General features: G+C 34.5%; 1 protein-coding gene across 3 annotated transcripts in view; it reads left to right on the top strand.

Moving 5' to 3' along the window:
• The window catches only part of PIBF1 (progesterone immunomodulatory binding factor 1), a 196,281-nt gene that overhangs the window by 30,910 nt on the left and 147,244 nt on the right, over window positions 1-18,127 (top strand). For all 3 annotated transcript variants that reach the window (XM_059144436.1, XM_059144437.1, XM_059144438.1), the window contains exons 6-9: window positions 9,814-9,947; window positions 15,073-15,181; window positions 15,444-15,625; window positions 16,733-16,858. In XM_059144436.1, coding sequence (XP_059000419.1) covers window positions 9,814-9,947; window positions 15,073-15,181; window positions 15,444-15,625; window positions 16,733-16,858 — 551 coding nt within the window. The remainder of the gene's footprint in view (window positions 1-9,813; window positions 9,948-15,072; window positions 15,182-15,443; window positions 15,626-16,732; window positions 16,859-18,127) is intronic.

The following is an 18,127-nucleotide window of genomic DNA, read 5'->3' as shown; positions in this document are numbered from 1 at the left end:
AATTTAGGATTTCCACAAGATAAATTGCTAAGTGAGTAAAACAATACAAGAAAGAATATTTAATATGACTTTTTTTTTTGAGAGAGAGAGAGTGTGTGTGTGTGCATGTGTGTGCGTGCATGCCCATGCATGTGGTGGAGGAGGGGCCAATGGGGGAGAGGTAGAGAATCTAAGCTGACTCTGAGCTGAGTGCAGGTTCTGACATGGGGCTTAGTCTCATCCCTGAAATCACAATCTGAGCAGAAACCAAAAGTCAGTTGCTTAATCAACTGAGCCACCCAGGTACCCTGAGTCCTTTTTTTTTTTTTTTTTAATCAGGAAAAAGAATGACCAACAACCCCTTCTACCATTTGTGTATGTACTATAGTATATCAATTCCATATGGAGAAGTATATGGAGAAGAGTAAAGATAGGTATCACTTAATATGAGTTACATGGCTGTTTCAAAGAGGGTGGAAAGAGATCAAAAATTATAAAAATCCTGCTCTTAAATCTGTGTATGATAATTCCAGTATATATTTATATGCAGACATATACCTGTATATTTTTTATTTATATAAAATTGTGCTTATGTGTGTCTAAAGCATAAAAACATTTTAAATACTATCAAATTAGAATAATTTACCAGTTAGAAAAAAAATGACATTCTTTTGCCATTAATAAGTCACTTGTTGTTCACCATACATCCTTGTTCCTTCAAGAGCTGAAACAGTTATTTGAACAGGACTATAAATTGGGTGAATCTATTTTAATCTTTTATCCTTCTTATCCACATTTGTTCATACTTTTAAAGCATATCTATATCACCTGAAGGGCATGGGAAGCCATATTTTCTTACATTGATAAACTTAAATTCTTTGAATAGTAAGTGAGATTTTAAAGATAATTTAGCAATCTGGTCTCATTGAAAATGTTAGGATTTAAACTTGTTTATGTTCAGTTGTATTTGGGTCAATACCTATAGAAAGACCAATATTTCAAATTTATTTCAGTAGTTTTCTAAATAAAATGTAAGCTACAAAAATTGCTTCCCACCACAACATATTATTCAGCGGTGGAGGGTTCTGCTAGATCCATGAACTAGTTATCAATAATAGTAATATAAGGTGTACTACAGTAGTAGGCACATAAAAATAAATGAGCCATTGAATGAGTTAGTGTACTCACTTTGCAGAGGCAACAGTTAAGATTCAGAGAAGCTGAATTGCTTTAAAAGTTCAGAGCAGAGACAGATTTGAACCAATATGTCTTTATCCCAGTCTGATGTCTTCCATACTTTTTTTTTTTAGATTTTATTTAAATTCAAGTTAGTTAGCATATGGTACATTATTAGTTTCAGGGGCAGAATTCAGTTATTCATCAACTGCTTATAACAGCCAGTGCTCACTACATCAGGTGCCCAGCTTTAATGCCCATCACCCAGTTACCCCATACCCCCAACCATCTCCCCTCCAGCCATTCTCAGTTTGTTTCCTATAGTTAAGAGTTTCTTATGGTATGCCTTTCTCTCTCTCTCTCTGTTTTTATCTTATTTCATTTTTCCTTCCTTTCCTCTCTGTGTTCATGCTTTATTTCTTAGGTTCCACACATGAGTGAAATCGTATGTTATTTGTATTTCTCTGACTTATTTCGCTTAGCATAATACACTCTAGTTCCATTCATATCATTGCAAATGGCCAGATTTCATTCTTTTTGTTGGCTGAGCAACCTATTGTATACATATACCACATCTTCTTTATCCATCTGTCAGTGAACATCTGGGCTCTTTCTGTATTTTGATTATCATGGATATTGCTCCTATAAACATTGGTGTGCATGTGCCCCTTCAAATCACGCTTTTGTATCTTTTGGATAAGTATCTAGTAGTGCCATTGCTGGGTCATAGGGTGGTTCTGTTTTTAACTTCTTGTGGAAACTTCATGTTTTCCAGAGTGGCTGCACCAGCTTGCAACTCCCACCGGCAATGTAGGAGGGTTCTGCATTCTCTACATCCTCACCAACATCTGTTGATTCCTAACTTGTTAATTTTAGCCATCCTGACTGGTATGAGATGGTATCTTACTGTGATTTTGATTTGTATTTTCCTGATAATAAGTGATGTTGAGCATTTTTTCATGTGTCTGTTGGCCCTTTGTATGTCTTCTTTGGGGAAGTGTCTGTTCACGTCTTCTGCCCATTTCTTGACTAGATTTATTCTTTTTTGGATATTGAGTTTGATAAGTTCTTTATAGATTTTGGATACTAGCCCTTTATCTGATGTCATTTGCAGATATCTTCTGCCATTCCTTTGGGTGCTTTTTAGTTTTGTTGATTGTTTCCTTTGCTGTGCAGAAGGTTTTTATCTTGATGAAGTCCCAATAGTTTGTTTTTGCTTTTGTGTTCTTTGCCTCTGGAGATGTGTCTAGTAAGAAATTGCTTTGGCCAAGGACAAAGAGGTTGCTGCCTGTGTTCTCTTCTAGGATTTTGTTGGATTCCTGTCTCACATTTAAGTCTTTGATCCATTTTGAATATATATTTTATGTATGGTATTAGAAAGTGGTCCAGTTTCATTCTTCTGCATGTGGCTCTCCACTTTTCCCAACACCATTTGTTGAAGAGACTCTTTTCCTTTGGATATTCTTCCCGGCTTTGTTCAAAGATTAGTTGACCATATAGTTGAGGGCCCATTTCTGGGTTCTCTAATGTCGACCAAACTTAATGAAAAGTTCTTCATAACTCTAAATTTTTTTTTCATTCCTCTAAATTTTTTAGTTTTTCCTTTTAGAAAAGGTTAAATTTTTATGTTTGAATTCACATTAACTAACTAGAATAGGTATTTTTGAAAATTATCATGTAATGCAAAAAATATAAATTTCCTTGTTTCTTTTTAACTAATAGTAGACTTATAATACTTCAGTTTTATTAAGTCTTTAAAAGAAATTTTTAAAAAATTAATATTTCTTTTTTTTAAAGATTTTGTATTTATTTGAGAGCGAGAGCAGAACTAGTAAGAGAGAACATGAGGTAGGGAGGGGCAGAGGGAGAGGGAGAAGCAGACCCCCTACTGAGCAAGGAGCCTGATGGGGAGCTCTATCCCAGGACCCTGAGATCGTGACCTGAGCTGAAGGCAGACGCTCAACTGACTGAGCCACCCAGGCGCCCCTTAAATAATATTTCTTAAGGATCTTAACGATGAAGATTGGCCTTTGGCAGCAAAACAGACTCTCTTATTACTTAAAGGTCAGTGTGTAGCAATTAAAGGTTCCTTAGGTTTCTTATTCTTTTCTGGATTTAGTTGCTTGCACTAGATTATAGATAAGGTGAAACTTGTGAGAATTCTGAGGAGTGAATTCTCACTTTCCCAGAATAGCTAACCATGCCATTTCTTATCATTCACTGAACTGCTATCCAATATAAACGGCTTCTGATTTGAACCATTGACCTTAGGTAAATGTCACTATATCACCTTTCCAATTTCCTTAGCTGCTCTATCTCCCCACAGGCAGGAGATCGCCTCATTTATTAAAGATTTATTTTGACACATAGGTTACCACTCTCTTCTCAGTTTACATGGTGTGAGAGACGAAAGATTTAAATGATGCTTAGAAATCCATTATACCTAAAGTAATTGCCTTTTGGTTTACACAGCTGCTGACTGTTTAAAATGTGCCTATTTAATTGCATCTTTGAATACTTTTTAACTTTTTGTAGGAAACACTTAGATTTGATGTTATTTTCTCAAATTGTTTTTCTTATGATGTATTTAAGGAATAACTTTAGTAATTGTTTTAAAGGAAAGGAGTCCAAAATTAACTGTGATTTATGCTTGTGGCATACTTAAACCCATAAAATTTGTAATTAATATGCTTTTAACACGCTGGATTTGAGGAGTAAATAATATTACTAACTTCCAACAATGGTTTTATAATTTCCACCGAATTGATTCTTCAAAAAAGAGGAACTTGAAATTAAGAAAAGCATGAACTATGTATGAATTCGAGAACCTAGATTCTGGTTCTATCTCTGCTAGCCCTGGAATCCTGGACACATCACTGAAACCCTCTAGGCTTTAAGGTTCTTATCTTAAAAATAAGAAGATCATAGTCGATTATCTCCAGGATATCTTTCGTCTCTGAAATTCTATAAATCTAAAACATTTAGACTGCTATGTTTGGAAACAAGGAGCTTAAAGGAAAAAGGACAACTATAAATGTGAAAGTCTAATAGTTGATAACTTTGCCAAAACAGTGTGTAATATGAAATTTCCAGTTTCTTAAGTCGAACAGTCAAACTGTAGAGAAATATAGAGTAAAAAAGTGTCTCTTCGCTACCCACTTTCATCCTGCTGTCCTTCCATTTTGATGTGATTATCACATCTCCCACTTTCTGTTCCTATTATAAGCATCCCTGCAGAACTTCTGCCCAGTTAGCATTTTCCTGGTTGAAACCTCTTGTTTCATTTTTTATAAGTGTGTAACATACATAAAGATGTCTTAACTGAATTTTCACGAAGTGAACACACCCATCACCCAAAACAAGAAGAATAAACCGCTTTCATGCTGTCTTTCTCAAAATCTTTGAGAAAATTATGTATGTATGTTACACAAATATCACTGTTTCAGATGATATGTTTTATTTACAGATTTATGATAGTAATCTTTAATTTCAGTTGGAAAACTGATAATGTATAAAATACTTAATTTTTAAAGTCACTTTTTCTATACCTGGAGCTAGTTATAGTTTAAATGCTAGTGCTGCATGGTCGATTTATATTTCAACAGTAGTTCCTTTTGCAGACGTTTCCAGTGCAACCACTGGGTAAGGGTTACTGGGTATACAGAGATAAATCAAATCTTCAAGGAGCTCTGGGCCTCAAGTGGGTATGGGGAAAGATGAGGGTTATAGGCAAGACAAGAAAACATGAAATTACAATAACAGATTTACTTTTTTCAGACTGGAGATAGCCTTCTGTTATTCCCTGATATGAATAATTTAGGAGATGGAAAAGATACCAGTAACACTGGCAGTCAGTCATGTCCATTCTAGATATGTAGAAAATTGGCGAATAGTTGAAATCTTCTCAATGACTTGTTTTCCCTATGTAATTTTTTTCTTTATTATAAAAGAATATTGAGACTTGCTGTGGACCTGTTTACTGTTAATGTAGAAATTTTCTGTTAGGGCTGGTGACTGGAAATTTTGTGTGTGTCCCTGTCTTTATGTTTGAAAAGATTATGTTTACTACTTTTGTTTTAGTCCATTTAATATCCTGTTTTGCTCCTCCTTTTCCACAGGCATTAACTGCAAACCTTTATATAATAGGCAGGGTACTAGCTAGGACCTAGGGTTATAGAAAACCTTCTTAAGTTTTTTTCTTGTGGTGTAGGAGGCAAGTAATGGTTGCTCAAAGCACATGTATGATATGTTTTCTGACAGAAAGAACCAGGTGCTATGGCAAATTATAAGACAAATGCCACATTCAGATTTCGACCTTGAGTCTTCCCAGATAAGTTGATTTTGAGTTCAAAACAGAAGGATGTATAGGGATAATACAAATATAGGAATAATCTTTTCTATTCTCTTCAGCCTTAACCCAGTAGTTCTACACAGTCATGAGGTTTCAGTCATTTTGAAGGAAGATGCTACTTTTCCTGTTTTCCAGTACTATACCTCAACCTATTTTAGTTGTTAATCATAAGGGAAGTATATTGTTTCAAAATATAAACTATTAATTTTGGTTAAGGGGAAATTTTTCAATTGAAAAGTCCTAAGGAAAATGTTGGTAGAATATATACATTTCTATCCTGAACTTCTGCTTATTCTTGGTCATATGGTATTTATATTTAAACAAAGTTTTTTATTGCACCCATGGAATTGCTCTCTGGACCAGGAGTCTTTGCTCCGTATATTTCAGGGCCAGTTGCTGATGTTCTCTAGAGCTTCAGATTTTAGATCTTAGCATTTCCACTCACAAAAACCCCTGCTTCTTTGGCCACCATGTTATCTGAGCACCACACCTCATAACTTTCCTCATTTGCAAACCATTAAGGAGATTCTTCCTTTTTTAGTGAAAACGTTGCTCCTGCCTGGGTTACTTCTGTGATTTATCCATAACCTTGGCCTTGACATTTTATTAATTTTCTCATCTTTAGTGATTAACTCTTTTCCACTTTAGCACTCACTCTCATAGCCCACATTCTGTTCCTTGTCACCCAGAACTCATTACTTCTGCAGTTATCAGTTCAGGTTGATCACTGAACATACTACTTCCTCTATTTTGTGTTTCTTAATCCTCTGCTTCGGATTCATATAATTTATCAATCCCTTCCTAAATTTATTTTTTTGCCTCAACAGAATTTCCAATTCATATAATTTCTTTATCAATCCCTTCCTAAATTTATATTTTTGCATCTTCATCATGGTATCAGTCTTAAACATTTCTCTTGCCAAGATTCTCTTAATTCTTCCCAACTGTCTTTTTATCAAACCCACAGGACAAAATCTTAACTCGGCATTTTCTAAGCACTACTGGATTAAAAAAAAAAAAATCACATAGGCAGTAACAACTGTACAAGTTTATTGTTAACCAACCTCAAATGGGCCCACACAGTTATGCTGTAATTCTATTTTTTCTGGTCCTCTCATTTTTTACACAGTTATTTTAGACATTCACCACTCATGAGTTGGTATTTCATTTCACAGAGATATTGGAAACCTCAAATGAGAACCCCACAATTCCTGCCACGAAACATACAAACTTATTTACATCTGCACTCACTCTGTTTTGTTTATTTGTTCTTACTGTTCATAGCAGGAGGAGTCTTGCTTTCAAGGAATGGAAAAAACACATGCCTTTAGAAATCAAGTGGATAATATATAAACATATGAAGCAGTAGGGTAAGGAGTAATTCTGTGGATTGTAACAAATTCATCAGAGCTATCTAAGGACATCAAATTTAAGTTTTTAGTATAACCCTGTCAGCTGGAGAAAAGCCTGCCACAATGAACGTGTCTGGTGACCCAAGACTAATGTCCACATTCGAGCTCTGGATCCTGTTCCCTTTGGCCTTTATAGGGCTTTCCCTGCCAGAATATGCCTGTTTTCTCCGGTGTCCATCCCTCTTTTGCTAGTCTTTCTTCCCCACCAACATTTGAACATTTTCAAGCTTGTCCTGTATTTTAAAACCTTCATTTATCCCTATTTTCTTTTCTAGCTACTATCCTTTATCACTCTTAAATTTTAACTAAAGAGAGGGTTGCCTGCAGGTTTGATGTTTGACAAAAGTTTGATCAGAGTCCTTACGCTAATGTTGATGAGCTTTGAAACTTCTGCCATCTGTCTCTAAGCCTCAGTTTCCTCCTCTGTAAAAATGTGGGTAACATTTATACCCAGTCATAAGAGTAAGTATTAAGGGAGAGAATGCATAAAAAACAGCACAAAACAAGAACATGCTTAGACGAGTATTCAGATATATTTGCTTCGGTCTGTGGCAGTCTTTTCTGTCCCTATCCCTGAATACTTAATGCATTTGTTTACTAGGTTTTTTTCTCAATAGTAGTCAATACCACGGACTACTTAGTCTGCCCAGGGCACTCTCTTCAGCAGTTGTTTCCAACACACCCCCTGCTTACCCTTGTTTCTGTGAGTGCTCCCTCCGGTGCCTTATGCACTTTGTCCTGTGGCCGCCTTTAAATATTTATATTCCTCAGGATTCTGTCTTGGTCTTTATGCAGTTATTAAAGTTGATCTATCAATTTGCCTCTAATCTCTCAAGAAGCCAAAGTAAAGAAGAAGTATTATGACACTAATTTACAGTTAATGATTATTTACAATGTCTTAGGCATTTTTTATATGCACTTTACAGATATTACTTGATACAGTCAACACTGTGAGGTAGATGAGTACTGAATACTGAGAGGTAAACCTGCCCAAAGTCTTATTGCAGACAATTTAATTCTAGACCATTGAATTCTGGAGCTTGCCTTCCTAACTATAACACTGTACATTGTTCCAAATCTGCTCCGTGATTAGTAGTATTTAGAAGGGTAAAGCATTTTTTAGGGGAGCGAAAGGGTCTTCTGGGACTTAGGCCTGAAATGATATATATGATGATCCTTTAGGGAGATGCTAGAGTATCCTGTTATGATCCTATAATAAATACCATAGTAACATTGCATTCTTAGGAGGAACTTCTCAGTAGGAGAGCATAACATTATACCAAAACAAGACACACCGTATGTGCGTGCGTGTGTGTGTGTGTGTGTGTGTGTGTGTAATATGTATAGTTTTTCCATAATTGCATTTCTCAAACAACCCTTGGATAGAAATTTGGGAGCTAACATTTCAAAGTTATGTTTAATAGTTTAAAAAGGACAAAATCAGGATGCCTGGGTGGCTCAGTTAAGCAGCTGCCTTTGGTCAGGTCATGATCCCAGTGTCCTGGGATGGAGTCCCGCATCAGGCTCCTTGCTCGGCAGGGAGCCTGTTTCCCCCTCTGCCTCTGCTGCCACTCTGCCTGCCTGTGCTTGCGCTCTCTCTCTCTCTCTCTCTCTCTAACAAATAAATAAGTAAAATAGTTTTTTAAATAAATAAATAAATAAATAAACAAAAATAAAAAATAAAAAGGACAAAATCAGTATCTTACTCATCTTTGTATCTATAGTTTCTAATCCAGGGCCAGTCACTTAGAAATAATTCAGTCAGTATCTGTGGAATGAGTGTGGCCACACTTACCTGGTCTGTTACTAAAGAATGAACGACTTGGAACAAGATGTATTTAACATGACAGGTTCTGAGGGTGAAGTTGACAGTTGCTTGCAAAATCTGATGAGTTCAAAAGGCAAAAATAAGAGGAACTCTGTCCCCGTGTCCTGTTTTTCCTATTTCCATATTTACTGACTCCTTAATTTATGCAAAAGCATTTATTTGATTCTTCCTATGTATACCAAGTACTCCGCAAAGTGATAGAGATCCAATGGTGAATAAGACAAAGTCCCTGTCCTTAATATGTTTAGACTCTCGTGAGGTATATAGAAAACTAATCTGATGGTAAGCAAATATTCCAATAATACACAGCTATTTAGGCAGTGAGAACAAGATAGAGGAAGTATGGTATGTTCAAGAACTTTAGATCTTGTTTAGGGTTGCAGGGTGTATGTGAATATGAGAAATGGTGAGAAATGAGGTTTGTGGTAAGCCAAGCTAGGTTGTGGTTTTTGACCGTTTTCCCTTCTACACACACCCCCCCCCCCCCCCCGCCCATTATCTCTGTAATTCCTTTCTGTTGGTCTGGTGAGTAGAAAGAAGATCAGTGGAGAAATATGTTCCAAGTGCCACAAAATTCCTTTATTTATTTATTCATTTATTTATGCTGAATACCATAACTGAAACTGCATGATTAATCTCTTCAGTAACTATTTTTTCACTGTGGATATTTGATATTCAGATGGCCCTTCATCTCTAAGTTGTGAATTCCTCAAGAACAGGGGCTGTGTTTTGTTCATCTCTGTGTCTTTAGCATCTAATAGTTTCTCAAACAAAAAAGCTGTTTAACATTGATAGTCATTTTATGTGTCAATTCTAGTAACCAAAGCATAGTTGACCTATTTTTTCTATGAAAAACAGAGCTCAAGTTTTAAACAAATGAACTTACAAACTACTGTCAGTTTAAGATCATCTCTCTTGGATTAGGGAAAATTACTACCCAAAAGAGTTGAAGTTTTGTTTTGTTTGTTTTTTAATTACAAGGATATTCACAGCATAACAGAAGAACACAATAAAAAATTTGTTCAACTTTGTTTACCTTGAAATGTTTATTATTGTTTTGATTTTAGACTTATGAGGAAGATCGAAGAAATTACTCCAACCTTCAAATTAGATGTCAACGTTTGGCTTTAGAATTAGCAGACACAAAACAGTTAGTTCAGCAAGGGGATTACCGTCAAGAAAACTATGATAGAGTCAAAAGGTAAGCTGTGAAGATGGCTGCTGTAGTTCTCCTTGTTCACATGCATCAAAGTCCTCTGAATTCTTACTGTTGACATCATTCATTTCACTTTGTGTCTTATTCTTTTTCTGTGTCTGTAGTTTTAACTTTTCCAGAATGTCATATAGTTGGAATCACACAGTATGGGACCTTTTTAAGATTGGTGTCTTTGACTTAGCGATGTACATTTAAGCTTTCTTTATGTCTTTTCATGGCTTGATAGCTCATTTCTTTCTGTTGCTGAATACTATTTCATTGTCTTGGTGTACCACCATTCATGTATCCATTCACCTGATGAAGGACATCTTGGTTGCTTTCAAGTTTTGGTAATTCTGTGTAAGGCTGCTGAAAACATCCATGTGCAGATTTTTGTTGGACATAAGTTTTTAACTCCTTCGGGTAAATACTAAGGAGCACGATTGTTTATGATAAGAGTATTTTTAGTTTTGTAGGAAGCCACCAAACTTTCTGTCCCAAAGTGGCTATACCATTTTGTATTTCCACCGACAATGATTGAGAATTCCTTTTGTTCCATGTCTTTGCCAGTATTTGGCACTCTGGATTTTGGCCATTCTGATAGGTGTGTGGGGATATCTCATTCTTTTTTTTAATTTGCATTTTTCTGATGACATGATGTGGAACATCTTTTATGTGTTTATTTTCAATTTGTATATCTTCTTTGGTCAGGGTCTGTTAAGTCTTTGGTCCATTTTTAATTGGGTTATTTGTTTTCTTATTGTTGAGTTATAAGATTCTTTGTATATTTTGAGTAACAGTCCTTATCAGATATGTCTTTAGCAAATACTTTCTCCCAGTGTATGGCTTGTCTTTTCATTCTCTTGACATATACCTTAATCTGCATTGCACAAAAAGCATGTGGCTTTGGCAGTTTGTTGGGTTTAGATTGTATTTTTATATAGGTTTTTATTTTATTTGGAAGTTGCTGCTGTATTTTAAAATGTAGTATCTTAGAAGATAGAGACCCAGTAAAGTCCCATGAGTGTAAATATTTTTTACATCACACTTGGTGATTATTTTTGTTTTATGGAATCAATTTAAATACTTATTTTATCTCAAGTATTTTTTAGCTATTCCTTTCTGACAAAGAGTGTACACACAGGGGCGCCTGGGTGGCTCAGTGGGTTAAAGCCTCTGCCTTTGGCTCAGGTCATGATCCCAGGGTGTTGGGATCAAGCCCCACATCGGGCTCTCTGCTCAGCAGGGAACCTGCTTCCTCTTCTCTCTCTGCCTACCTCTCTGCCTACTTGTGATCTCTGTCTGTCAAATAAATAAATAAAATCTTAAAAAAAAAAAAAAATACTTTCTGAGAAGGTTTTCCATGGCTACTAAATAGCTATTGCAAAGAATTTTCCTTTTACTGGAATATACTTTTCTCTTGTTTGTACATTACTTCTCTCTTGTTTGTCAAGGCACTGCTTAACTCTACAGCTCTTACTATCCTGAGCCAAAATTTTGTCAGCCATGAGAGGGCGCTGATACCAATAAATGTTCTATAAAAACAAACAAAAAAAATCAAATAAAGGAATGTTTATGAAAGTATTTATAGATAGGACATTGTACTAATTGTTCACTGCTGTCTCTACCTGCACCTGAAATAATTCTTGAAATATAGTAGTCACTTAATGAATATATATTAAATGAATGGGCATTTTCAAAATTATATAACAACATAAGTAAATTTCAAGAAACAGATTGGTACTCCTACTCCAGCATGACTGACATGCAGTATATGTTATTTTGCATGTATTAATGTCAAACTATGGTAATTATTGGAGCTTGAAATCCGTGGCTCTTAAATAAAGCTAGATTTCAAAAGAATCATTTCAAAAGTAGACTGGGATAGTAAGATAATGTTTTGAATTGGTGTTTTGATGTCCTCTCTACCACTATAAATCTGTAGCAATAATAGCTAAAACTTGAAAAGAGAAAACTAAAAAGCCTAATCATTAGAATAACCAGCATGGCCATGAATGAAGGATAAATGAACCAAGATGAGTCATGAGTTGGTAGTTATTAAAGCTGGGTGATGAGAACAAAGGGTTCAGTATATCATCTCCATTTATATATATGTTTTATTTTCTATAATAAAAACCTTGGAATGAAAAACATAGCCCTAATCAAAAACATGATAAACAACTTTATGTGCTAGATACAGAACAGAAAAACAAATAAGCAAGAGGGCTCAGACCGAACCTTTGGCTCACTCAATAGAATAGTTTTAAGAAATGTTCTGGTTACTAACATATAAGATAAATGGTTGGGGGGGAATCACTTTTACATCCCTAATAAAGTCTTATAAATGTGCAAAAAGGAAACAGGTATGTGGACGTTAATCATACCATTATTAGAAAGATTTCAGATGCTTTTCAACAGCGGAATGGGAAATCAGTTAGAATTTATTTCTACAGAGTAATTCAATGTGGCAGTTAAAATCATTAAATTAGATCTGAATTGTATCTATATGAATAAGTCAGACATGTTATACTTTAAAAAGTGTGTCCAACTTTAAAATTTTTTTTTATTTTAGAAAGATGTGTCCATCTTTTTTTTAAGCAGTTCATTAATTTCTGCTTACATAATTTTCTCAGGTTTATTTTCTATTTTCATTGCTTAGCCCCTTCTCTAATGAGTCCTGCTCCCTTTTAGTGGGGAATACTATTTAGAAATTAATATTTGGATGCTGGTAATTGATACATTGGTCATCGTTTCTAGGCCCTTTCAGTAAAGAGAGATAATGGAGAGAGAATAGGAATGATGGCTTAACACACTCTGGGTAAGATCATACTGTTACCTCTAATTCTAATTCAGTGCCATAGTAGCTGGTTGAAGGGGATTCCAACTGTCCAAATATGGTACAATTTGATTATCAAAATGAATAATAATAACGAGTTATAATCTGTTGACTAGAATGAGAACTCTGAATGCATGCTAATAATAAAGAGGATTTTTACGGAAGAATGCCAACCAATAAATATATATGCATAATACAGTTACCCTTTTATAACCTTTTAATATTATTTGATTCATAATTATCGATGGAAGCTAAAACCATTGGATAAAAGGATATTAGGGAACAACATACTTATATAGTCTCAAAGTATGTTTCCCATAGATTACTTTCTAATTGTGGAGGGCAAAAAGGTACTTTTGTATTTGAATTTTTGGAGATATCAGCTTAACCAGGTGACCAGGGTTATTTTCACCAGTCATGGGAGATAGTGACATTATGTGCCTTTTTGTGTACTGAGACTATATACTACTTTATGGGACGTACTAAGGACACATTATCACTTGATATCTCTGCCCCGAATGCTTAACCTCAATCCAATTACAAGAAGACATCAGACAAATGAAAATTGAGTGACATTCCATAAAAGAGTTGGCCAGTACTCTACAAAGAGACTCCACCTCCCCCCGCCGCCCCACAAATAGCCTTTCTATATCTTTTACAGAGTGGACTGAGGAAGCGCTCTGAGTTAAAGAAGGCTAAAGATACATGATATCGAAATGCAATGCATGATAATACATTGGATCCTAAACCGGGCGGGAAAAATGACAACTGGAACAATTGACAAAATTGGAAAATGAATTATATGTTAGATACTGTATTAGGGCTAATAGTACTGTGATTATGTAAGAGAATACCTTTAATCTTAGAAAATTCACACCGAACTATTTAGGGATAAAGGGACTTAATGTCTGTATATATCTCTTAAATAATTAAGGAGAAAAACTGCACGTGTGTGTGTATGTGTGTGTGTGTATATATTCATTCACCTATATGAACAACAGAGAGGGAAGGAACAAATATGACACTGTATTATTTACTAAATATTAAAGTAAATATGACAAAATGTAAAGACTTGGTGAATAAAATATTTTAAAAAGCAATATGGAAACGCTAAATTCATTGTTATACCTAGAGGATGATACAGGAACAGTAAGGAAAATATTGGCAACTTTAAGTTTACCTGTAGTTTCTTATCTTTTTGAAAAGCAAAATAAAACTTTAATGTACATATAGACCAATGTTAACTCTTGTCAACTGTGGATAACAAGATCATGAATGTTTTGCTATATCATGATTTATATGGATTTCTTTTTACATAAGAAAAATCATAGTAAAAGTTGCATGATTATTACCATTTGAGAATACAAACATTTACATATAAACACACAAAACACATAAAATAATATGTACCAAAATATTGTTACAGTCAGTCATCTTTAGTTAGAGGGTTTATAGGTGATTGTTATTTTATAATTTGTGCTTTGCTCACGTTTCTTCAATAAACATAACTTTGTTAACCAGAAGAAAAACATTTTTCTAAACCAGTTACTGAAAATCTAACTAAAAGATAAACAATTCTTAACAGCCATCAGCATGGAAACATCAGGTAGGTAGATGACATAAAGTACCAAGAAAAAGAAACTGATTCTGACTGGACAGGATAAATTTAGTTAGTAAGTCTATTTCTCTGATCACTTTTTAAGATACCTGTTGTAGGTTTGTTCCAATTCTTAGTTTCCCTGTTTTGGGTTTAAGAGCTTATCTGCAAATGGAAACTAGAATCTCTGGGTAATCATAAACAATTTGTGAATGAAATAGTCACAAGAATGCCTCCTTGTGTATCTGCTGTGCAATCTGAGTGATGAGTTAAGGGCTTTTTGACGCTAACTGAAAGCCTAGAGCCATATATAAATTCTTTAAAAGTTTTGGCTTCAAGATAAGATGGATGATGATTAGTGAAAAGATACCAGAGTGTACCTTGGAAGGTTTTATTAAGTATTTTACTGGCCAATGTAGTTTACATACTTATTTTTTAAAGATAATAAATTTATATTTATGTAGCTGAACAGTCTTGAACAGAGAGTCTCCTAAATTTGAAAAGCAGATACTTTATTGTTCGTAGAATGACACTAAAGCCCCACTGCTGGTTATCTCTGTTAAGTTTCCTGAAACATAGTCAGTGCATTTTAAATGTTCATTGTAAAATTGGATATAAAAAAATAAAATGGGATATAAAATATATATGTATTTGAATTTTATTTTAGTAAAAATAAACAATATATTTGAATTTTATAGTGAGCGTGATGCACTTGAACAGGAAGTAATTGAGTTACGGAGAAAACATGAAATACTTGAAGCCTCTCACATAACTCAAGCTAAAGAAAGAAGTGAATTATCAAAAGAGGTAAGCTTATGGAGTCTCGTATATTTTATCTACAATGATTGTGGACATAGTCCAGGGCAAAATTTTGGGAGGAACAGTTTTCCTTTTTGATGTAGTTAACAAAAAAAGGGACTTGAGTAGGGGTTTGGATGGAAAATTGCAAAATAAGAATGAGCGCATTTTATGTGATAAGTAAGAGCCCAAGTGAAAGAAAATAATACAGTAAACCTTGAAGAGTCAGAGGAAGTTGCTTTGGACACTGTCTGTCTCTGTACCTACGTAGGTAACCACCTTACAGCAGACTGTTACTTTGCTGCAAAAAGATAAAGACTATCTCAATCGCCAAAACATGGAGCTTAGTGTTCGCTGTGCCCATGAAGAAGGTCGCCTTGAAAGACTTCAGGTTCAACTTGAAGAAGCCAAAAAGGCTAGAGAAGAGATGTATGAAAAATATGTAACATCCAGGCAAGATTTATGTTATTTTTCACATAAAGATATAAGATATAAATTAGGTATAAATTAACACCAGCTTCTTTGAGGGAAAAACAGGTTTTTTTTTAAAGGTAAATAGGACTGTATTTTTTTTTAATAGGACTGTATTAAGGTAATAATTTATTTTATTTCCTTGTACTATATTCTTATCCTAGTTGATTTTTTTCTTAAGACATAGTGGGTTTTTTTTCCCAATAATGAAAAGCCTATTTCTTTTAGGTCAGCATATAAATGCTATAACTACTGTGTTTTCTTATGACATAATCTTTTTAATTTCCTACAACTAAGGTCTCTATACAAATATATTTTGAAAGAAAGCACATAAGTATCTCTATAGAAGTATCTTTTTGAAAAAACCTGATTGTGGAGCCTAGCTAAGCTGACTTTTCCCTGACTGTGTAAAACATTAAGAGAAGAATGAGGAGACGGCGCTGCATACAAGCTCTGAAATGAGACTCCTGCATTTCAGTCCTGTCTTCTCTCTTCGACTAGGTGCTTAAGCTATTAGAGTTCTTTTATACCAATACCCCTTATAATCCTTGAGATACTCATTTTTATCAGCACGTCAGAAACTAAAATTTAAAATGTTATCCTTTAACCCTTCACACATTTGTAACTTTTTCCCTAGGCTATGGCATTTTTCATCAGTTTGTGCTCCTGCTAATATTTTGTGACTTTGCTAAGAGATTGCAGTGGTTATGGTCATTGTGCTTAGAAGGAAAGATTTTATAAGGAGTCTATTAGAGTCATTTTGCTTTTGTTTTTAATTTTATTTGTATCTCAACATATAACACACCACATTATTTTTAAATGGTGGGCATTCCATATGCATCAGTTTTCAAGTCTCTGGTCATATGCATTAAAGACTAGTAAAATATTTTTGAAAATTCATGGTTATTCAACATTAATTAACATTTTATATAGTAATTAAGCCTTAATTAAGCCTTTTGGGCAATATATCTAACAGCTATGTTTTTCAAATAACATTGAATATATTGAATATTCAACATAAGATAATAAATCTTACATGAAGGGCAAACAAAAGCAAAATTCATGGATATTACTTTTGACTCCTTGCAGAGATCATTATAAAACAGAATATGAAAATAAGCTACATAATGAATTGGAACAAATCAGGTTGAAAACTAATCAAGAAATTGATCAACTTCGAAGTGCCTCTCGGGAAATGTATGAACGGGAAAACAGGTATTTAAAAAAAAAGGAAACTTGTAGGTAAAAGTAGGAAATTTATTTCTCTTTGTTTGAAAGTGTATTTTATTGAAATTAAAGTACTTCTATGACACTCTCTTCTTTAATTCATTAAAGAAAATTTGTCAAATCTAAATTAAAATATAATGAAACATTAAAGTTCTAAGATCTTTGGTAACTAGCTCAGAACAAGGTTCATCAGACCTTAAGTTAAGCCTTTTCACTCTGGTATTCCCGTTATCTCTTTATTACCCTGGTAACTTTTCTTTTTGCCTTTATGGCAGTTCAGATTGAAAACAGAGATGAGGGGCGCCTGGGTGGCTCAGTGGGTTAAAAGCCTCTGCGGCTCAGGTCATGATCCCAGGGTCCTGGGATCGAGCCCTGCATCGGGTTCAGCAGGGAGCCTGCTTCCTCCTCTCTCTCTCTCTGCCTGCCTGCCTCTCTGCCTACTTGTGATCTCTGTCTATCAAATAAATAAATAAAATATTTATTAAAAAAAAGAAAAAAAAGGAAGTAAGATATATCAGTAGTTCTTCCCAAAACATATAAATGATTTCTCCAAGAAATTTTTTTAAAACTAGAATAATAATATGAAGTATTACATATACCTCATTTATCTGCTGTCCCTGACAGGTGTTATATTAGATAATCATGAAAATGATCAATTTTATTCATTTTAATCACTTTTAGATTAGTACATATTGGGGTGCCTGGGTGGCTCAGTGGATTAAGCCTCTGCCTTCGGTTCAGGTCATGGTCTCAGGGTCCTGGGATCTAGCCCAGCATCGGGCTCTCTGCTCAGCAGGGCGCCTGCTTCCCCTTCTCTCTCTGCCTGCTTCTCTGCCTACTTGTGATCTCTCTCTCTCTGTGTCAAATAAATAAATAAAATCTATTAAAAAAAAAAGATTAGTATATATTAGGTTTCCTTAGTTGGTGACTGGTAGTATTAGGGGCAAATAAATACTACTTATTTCGATAGCATCTATTTTTATATACTATCATGCTTCATATGACTTTTGAAAGTTTATATTTTAGGGGGAAAATTATTTTGAAATTTATTATTTTGAAATTATAGTTTGTCAGCACAGATTTGAGTATATAAAATTTTGAAGTTTGTCATCAAGCAAGACTTTAAATCAGACTTAATTCTATAATTATCACTGTAACATGTTATTCTATTAGAAGTACAATAGCAAAAAGTCTGAGAGTTCCGCCCCTCAGTTTTAGGGGTGGGGAATCTCTACTAATGTAGTTGGTCTCTACTGA

This window comes from Mustela lutreola, chromosome 13 (genome assembly GCF_030435805.1).
Source record: "Mustela lutreola isolate mMusLut2 chromosome 13, mMusLut2.pri, whole genome shotgun sequence".
Lineage (NCBI taxonomy): Eukaryota > Metazoa > Chordata > Mammalia > Carnivora > Mustelidae > Mustela > Mustela lutreola.
The sequence above is the reverse complement of the archived record's forward strand: the minus strand, read 5'-3'. Positions and strand labels throughout refer to the sequence as shown.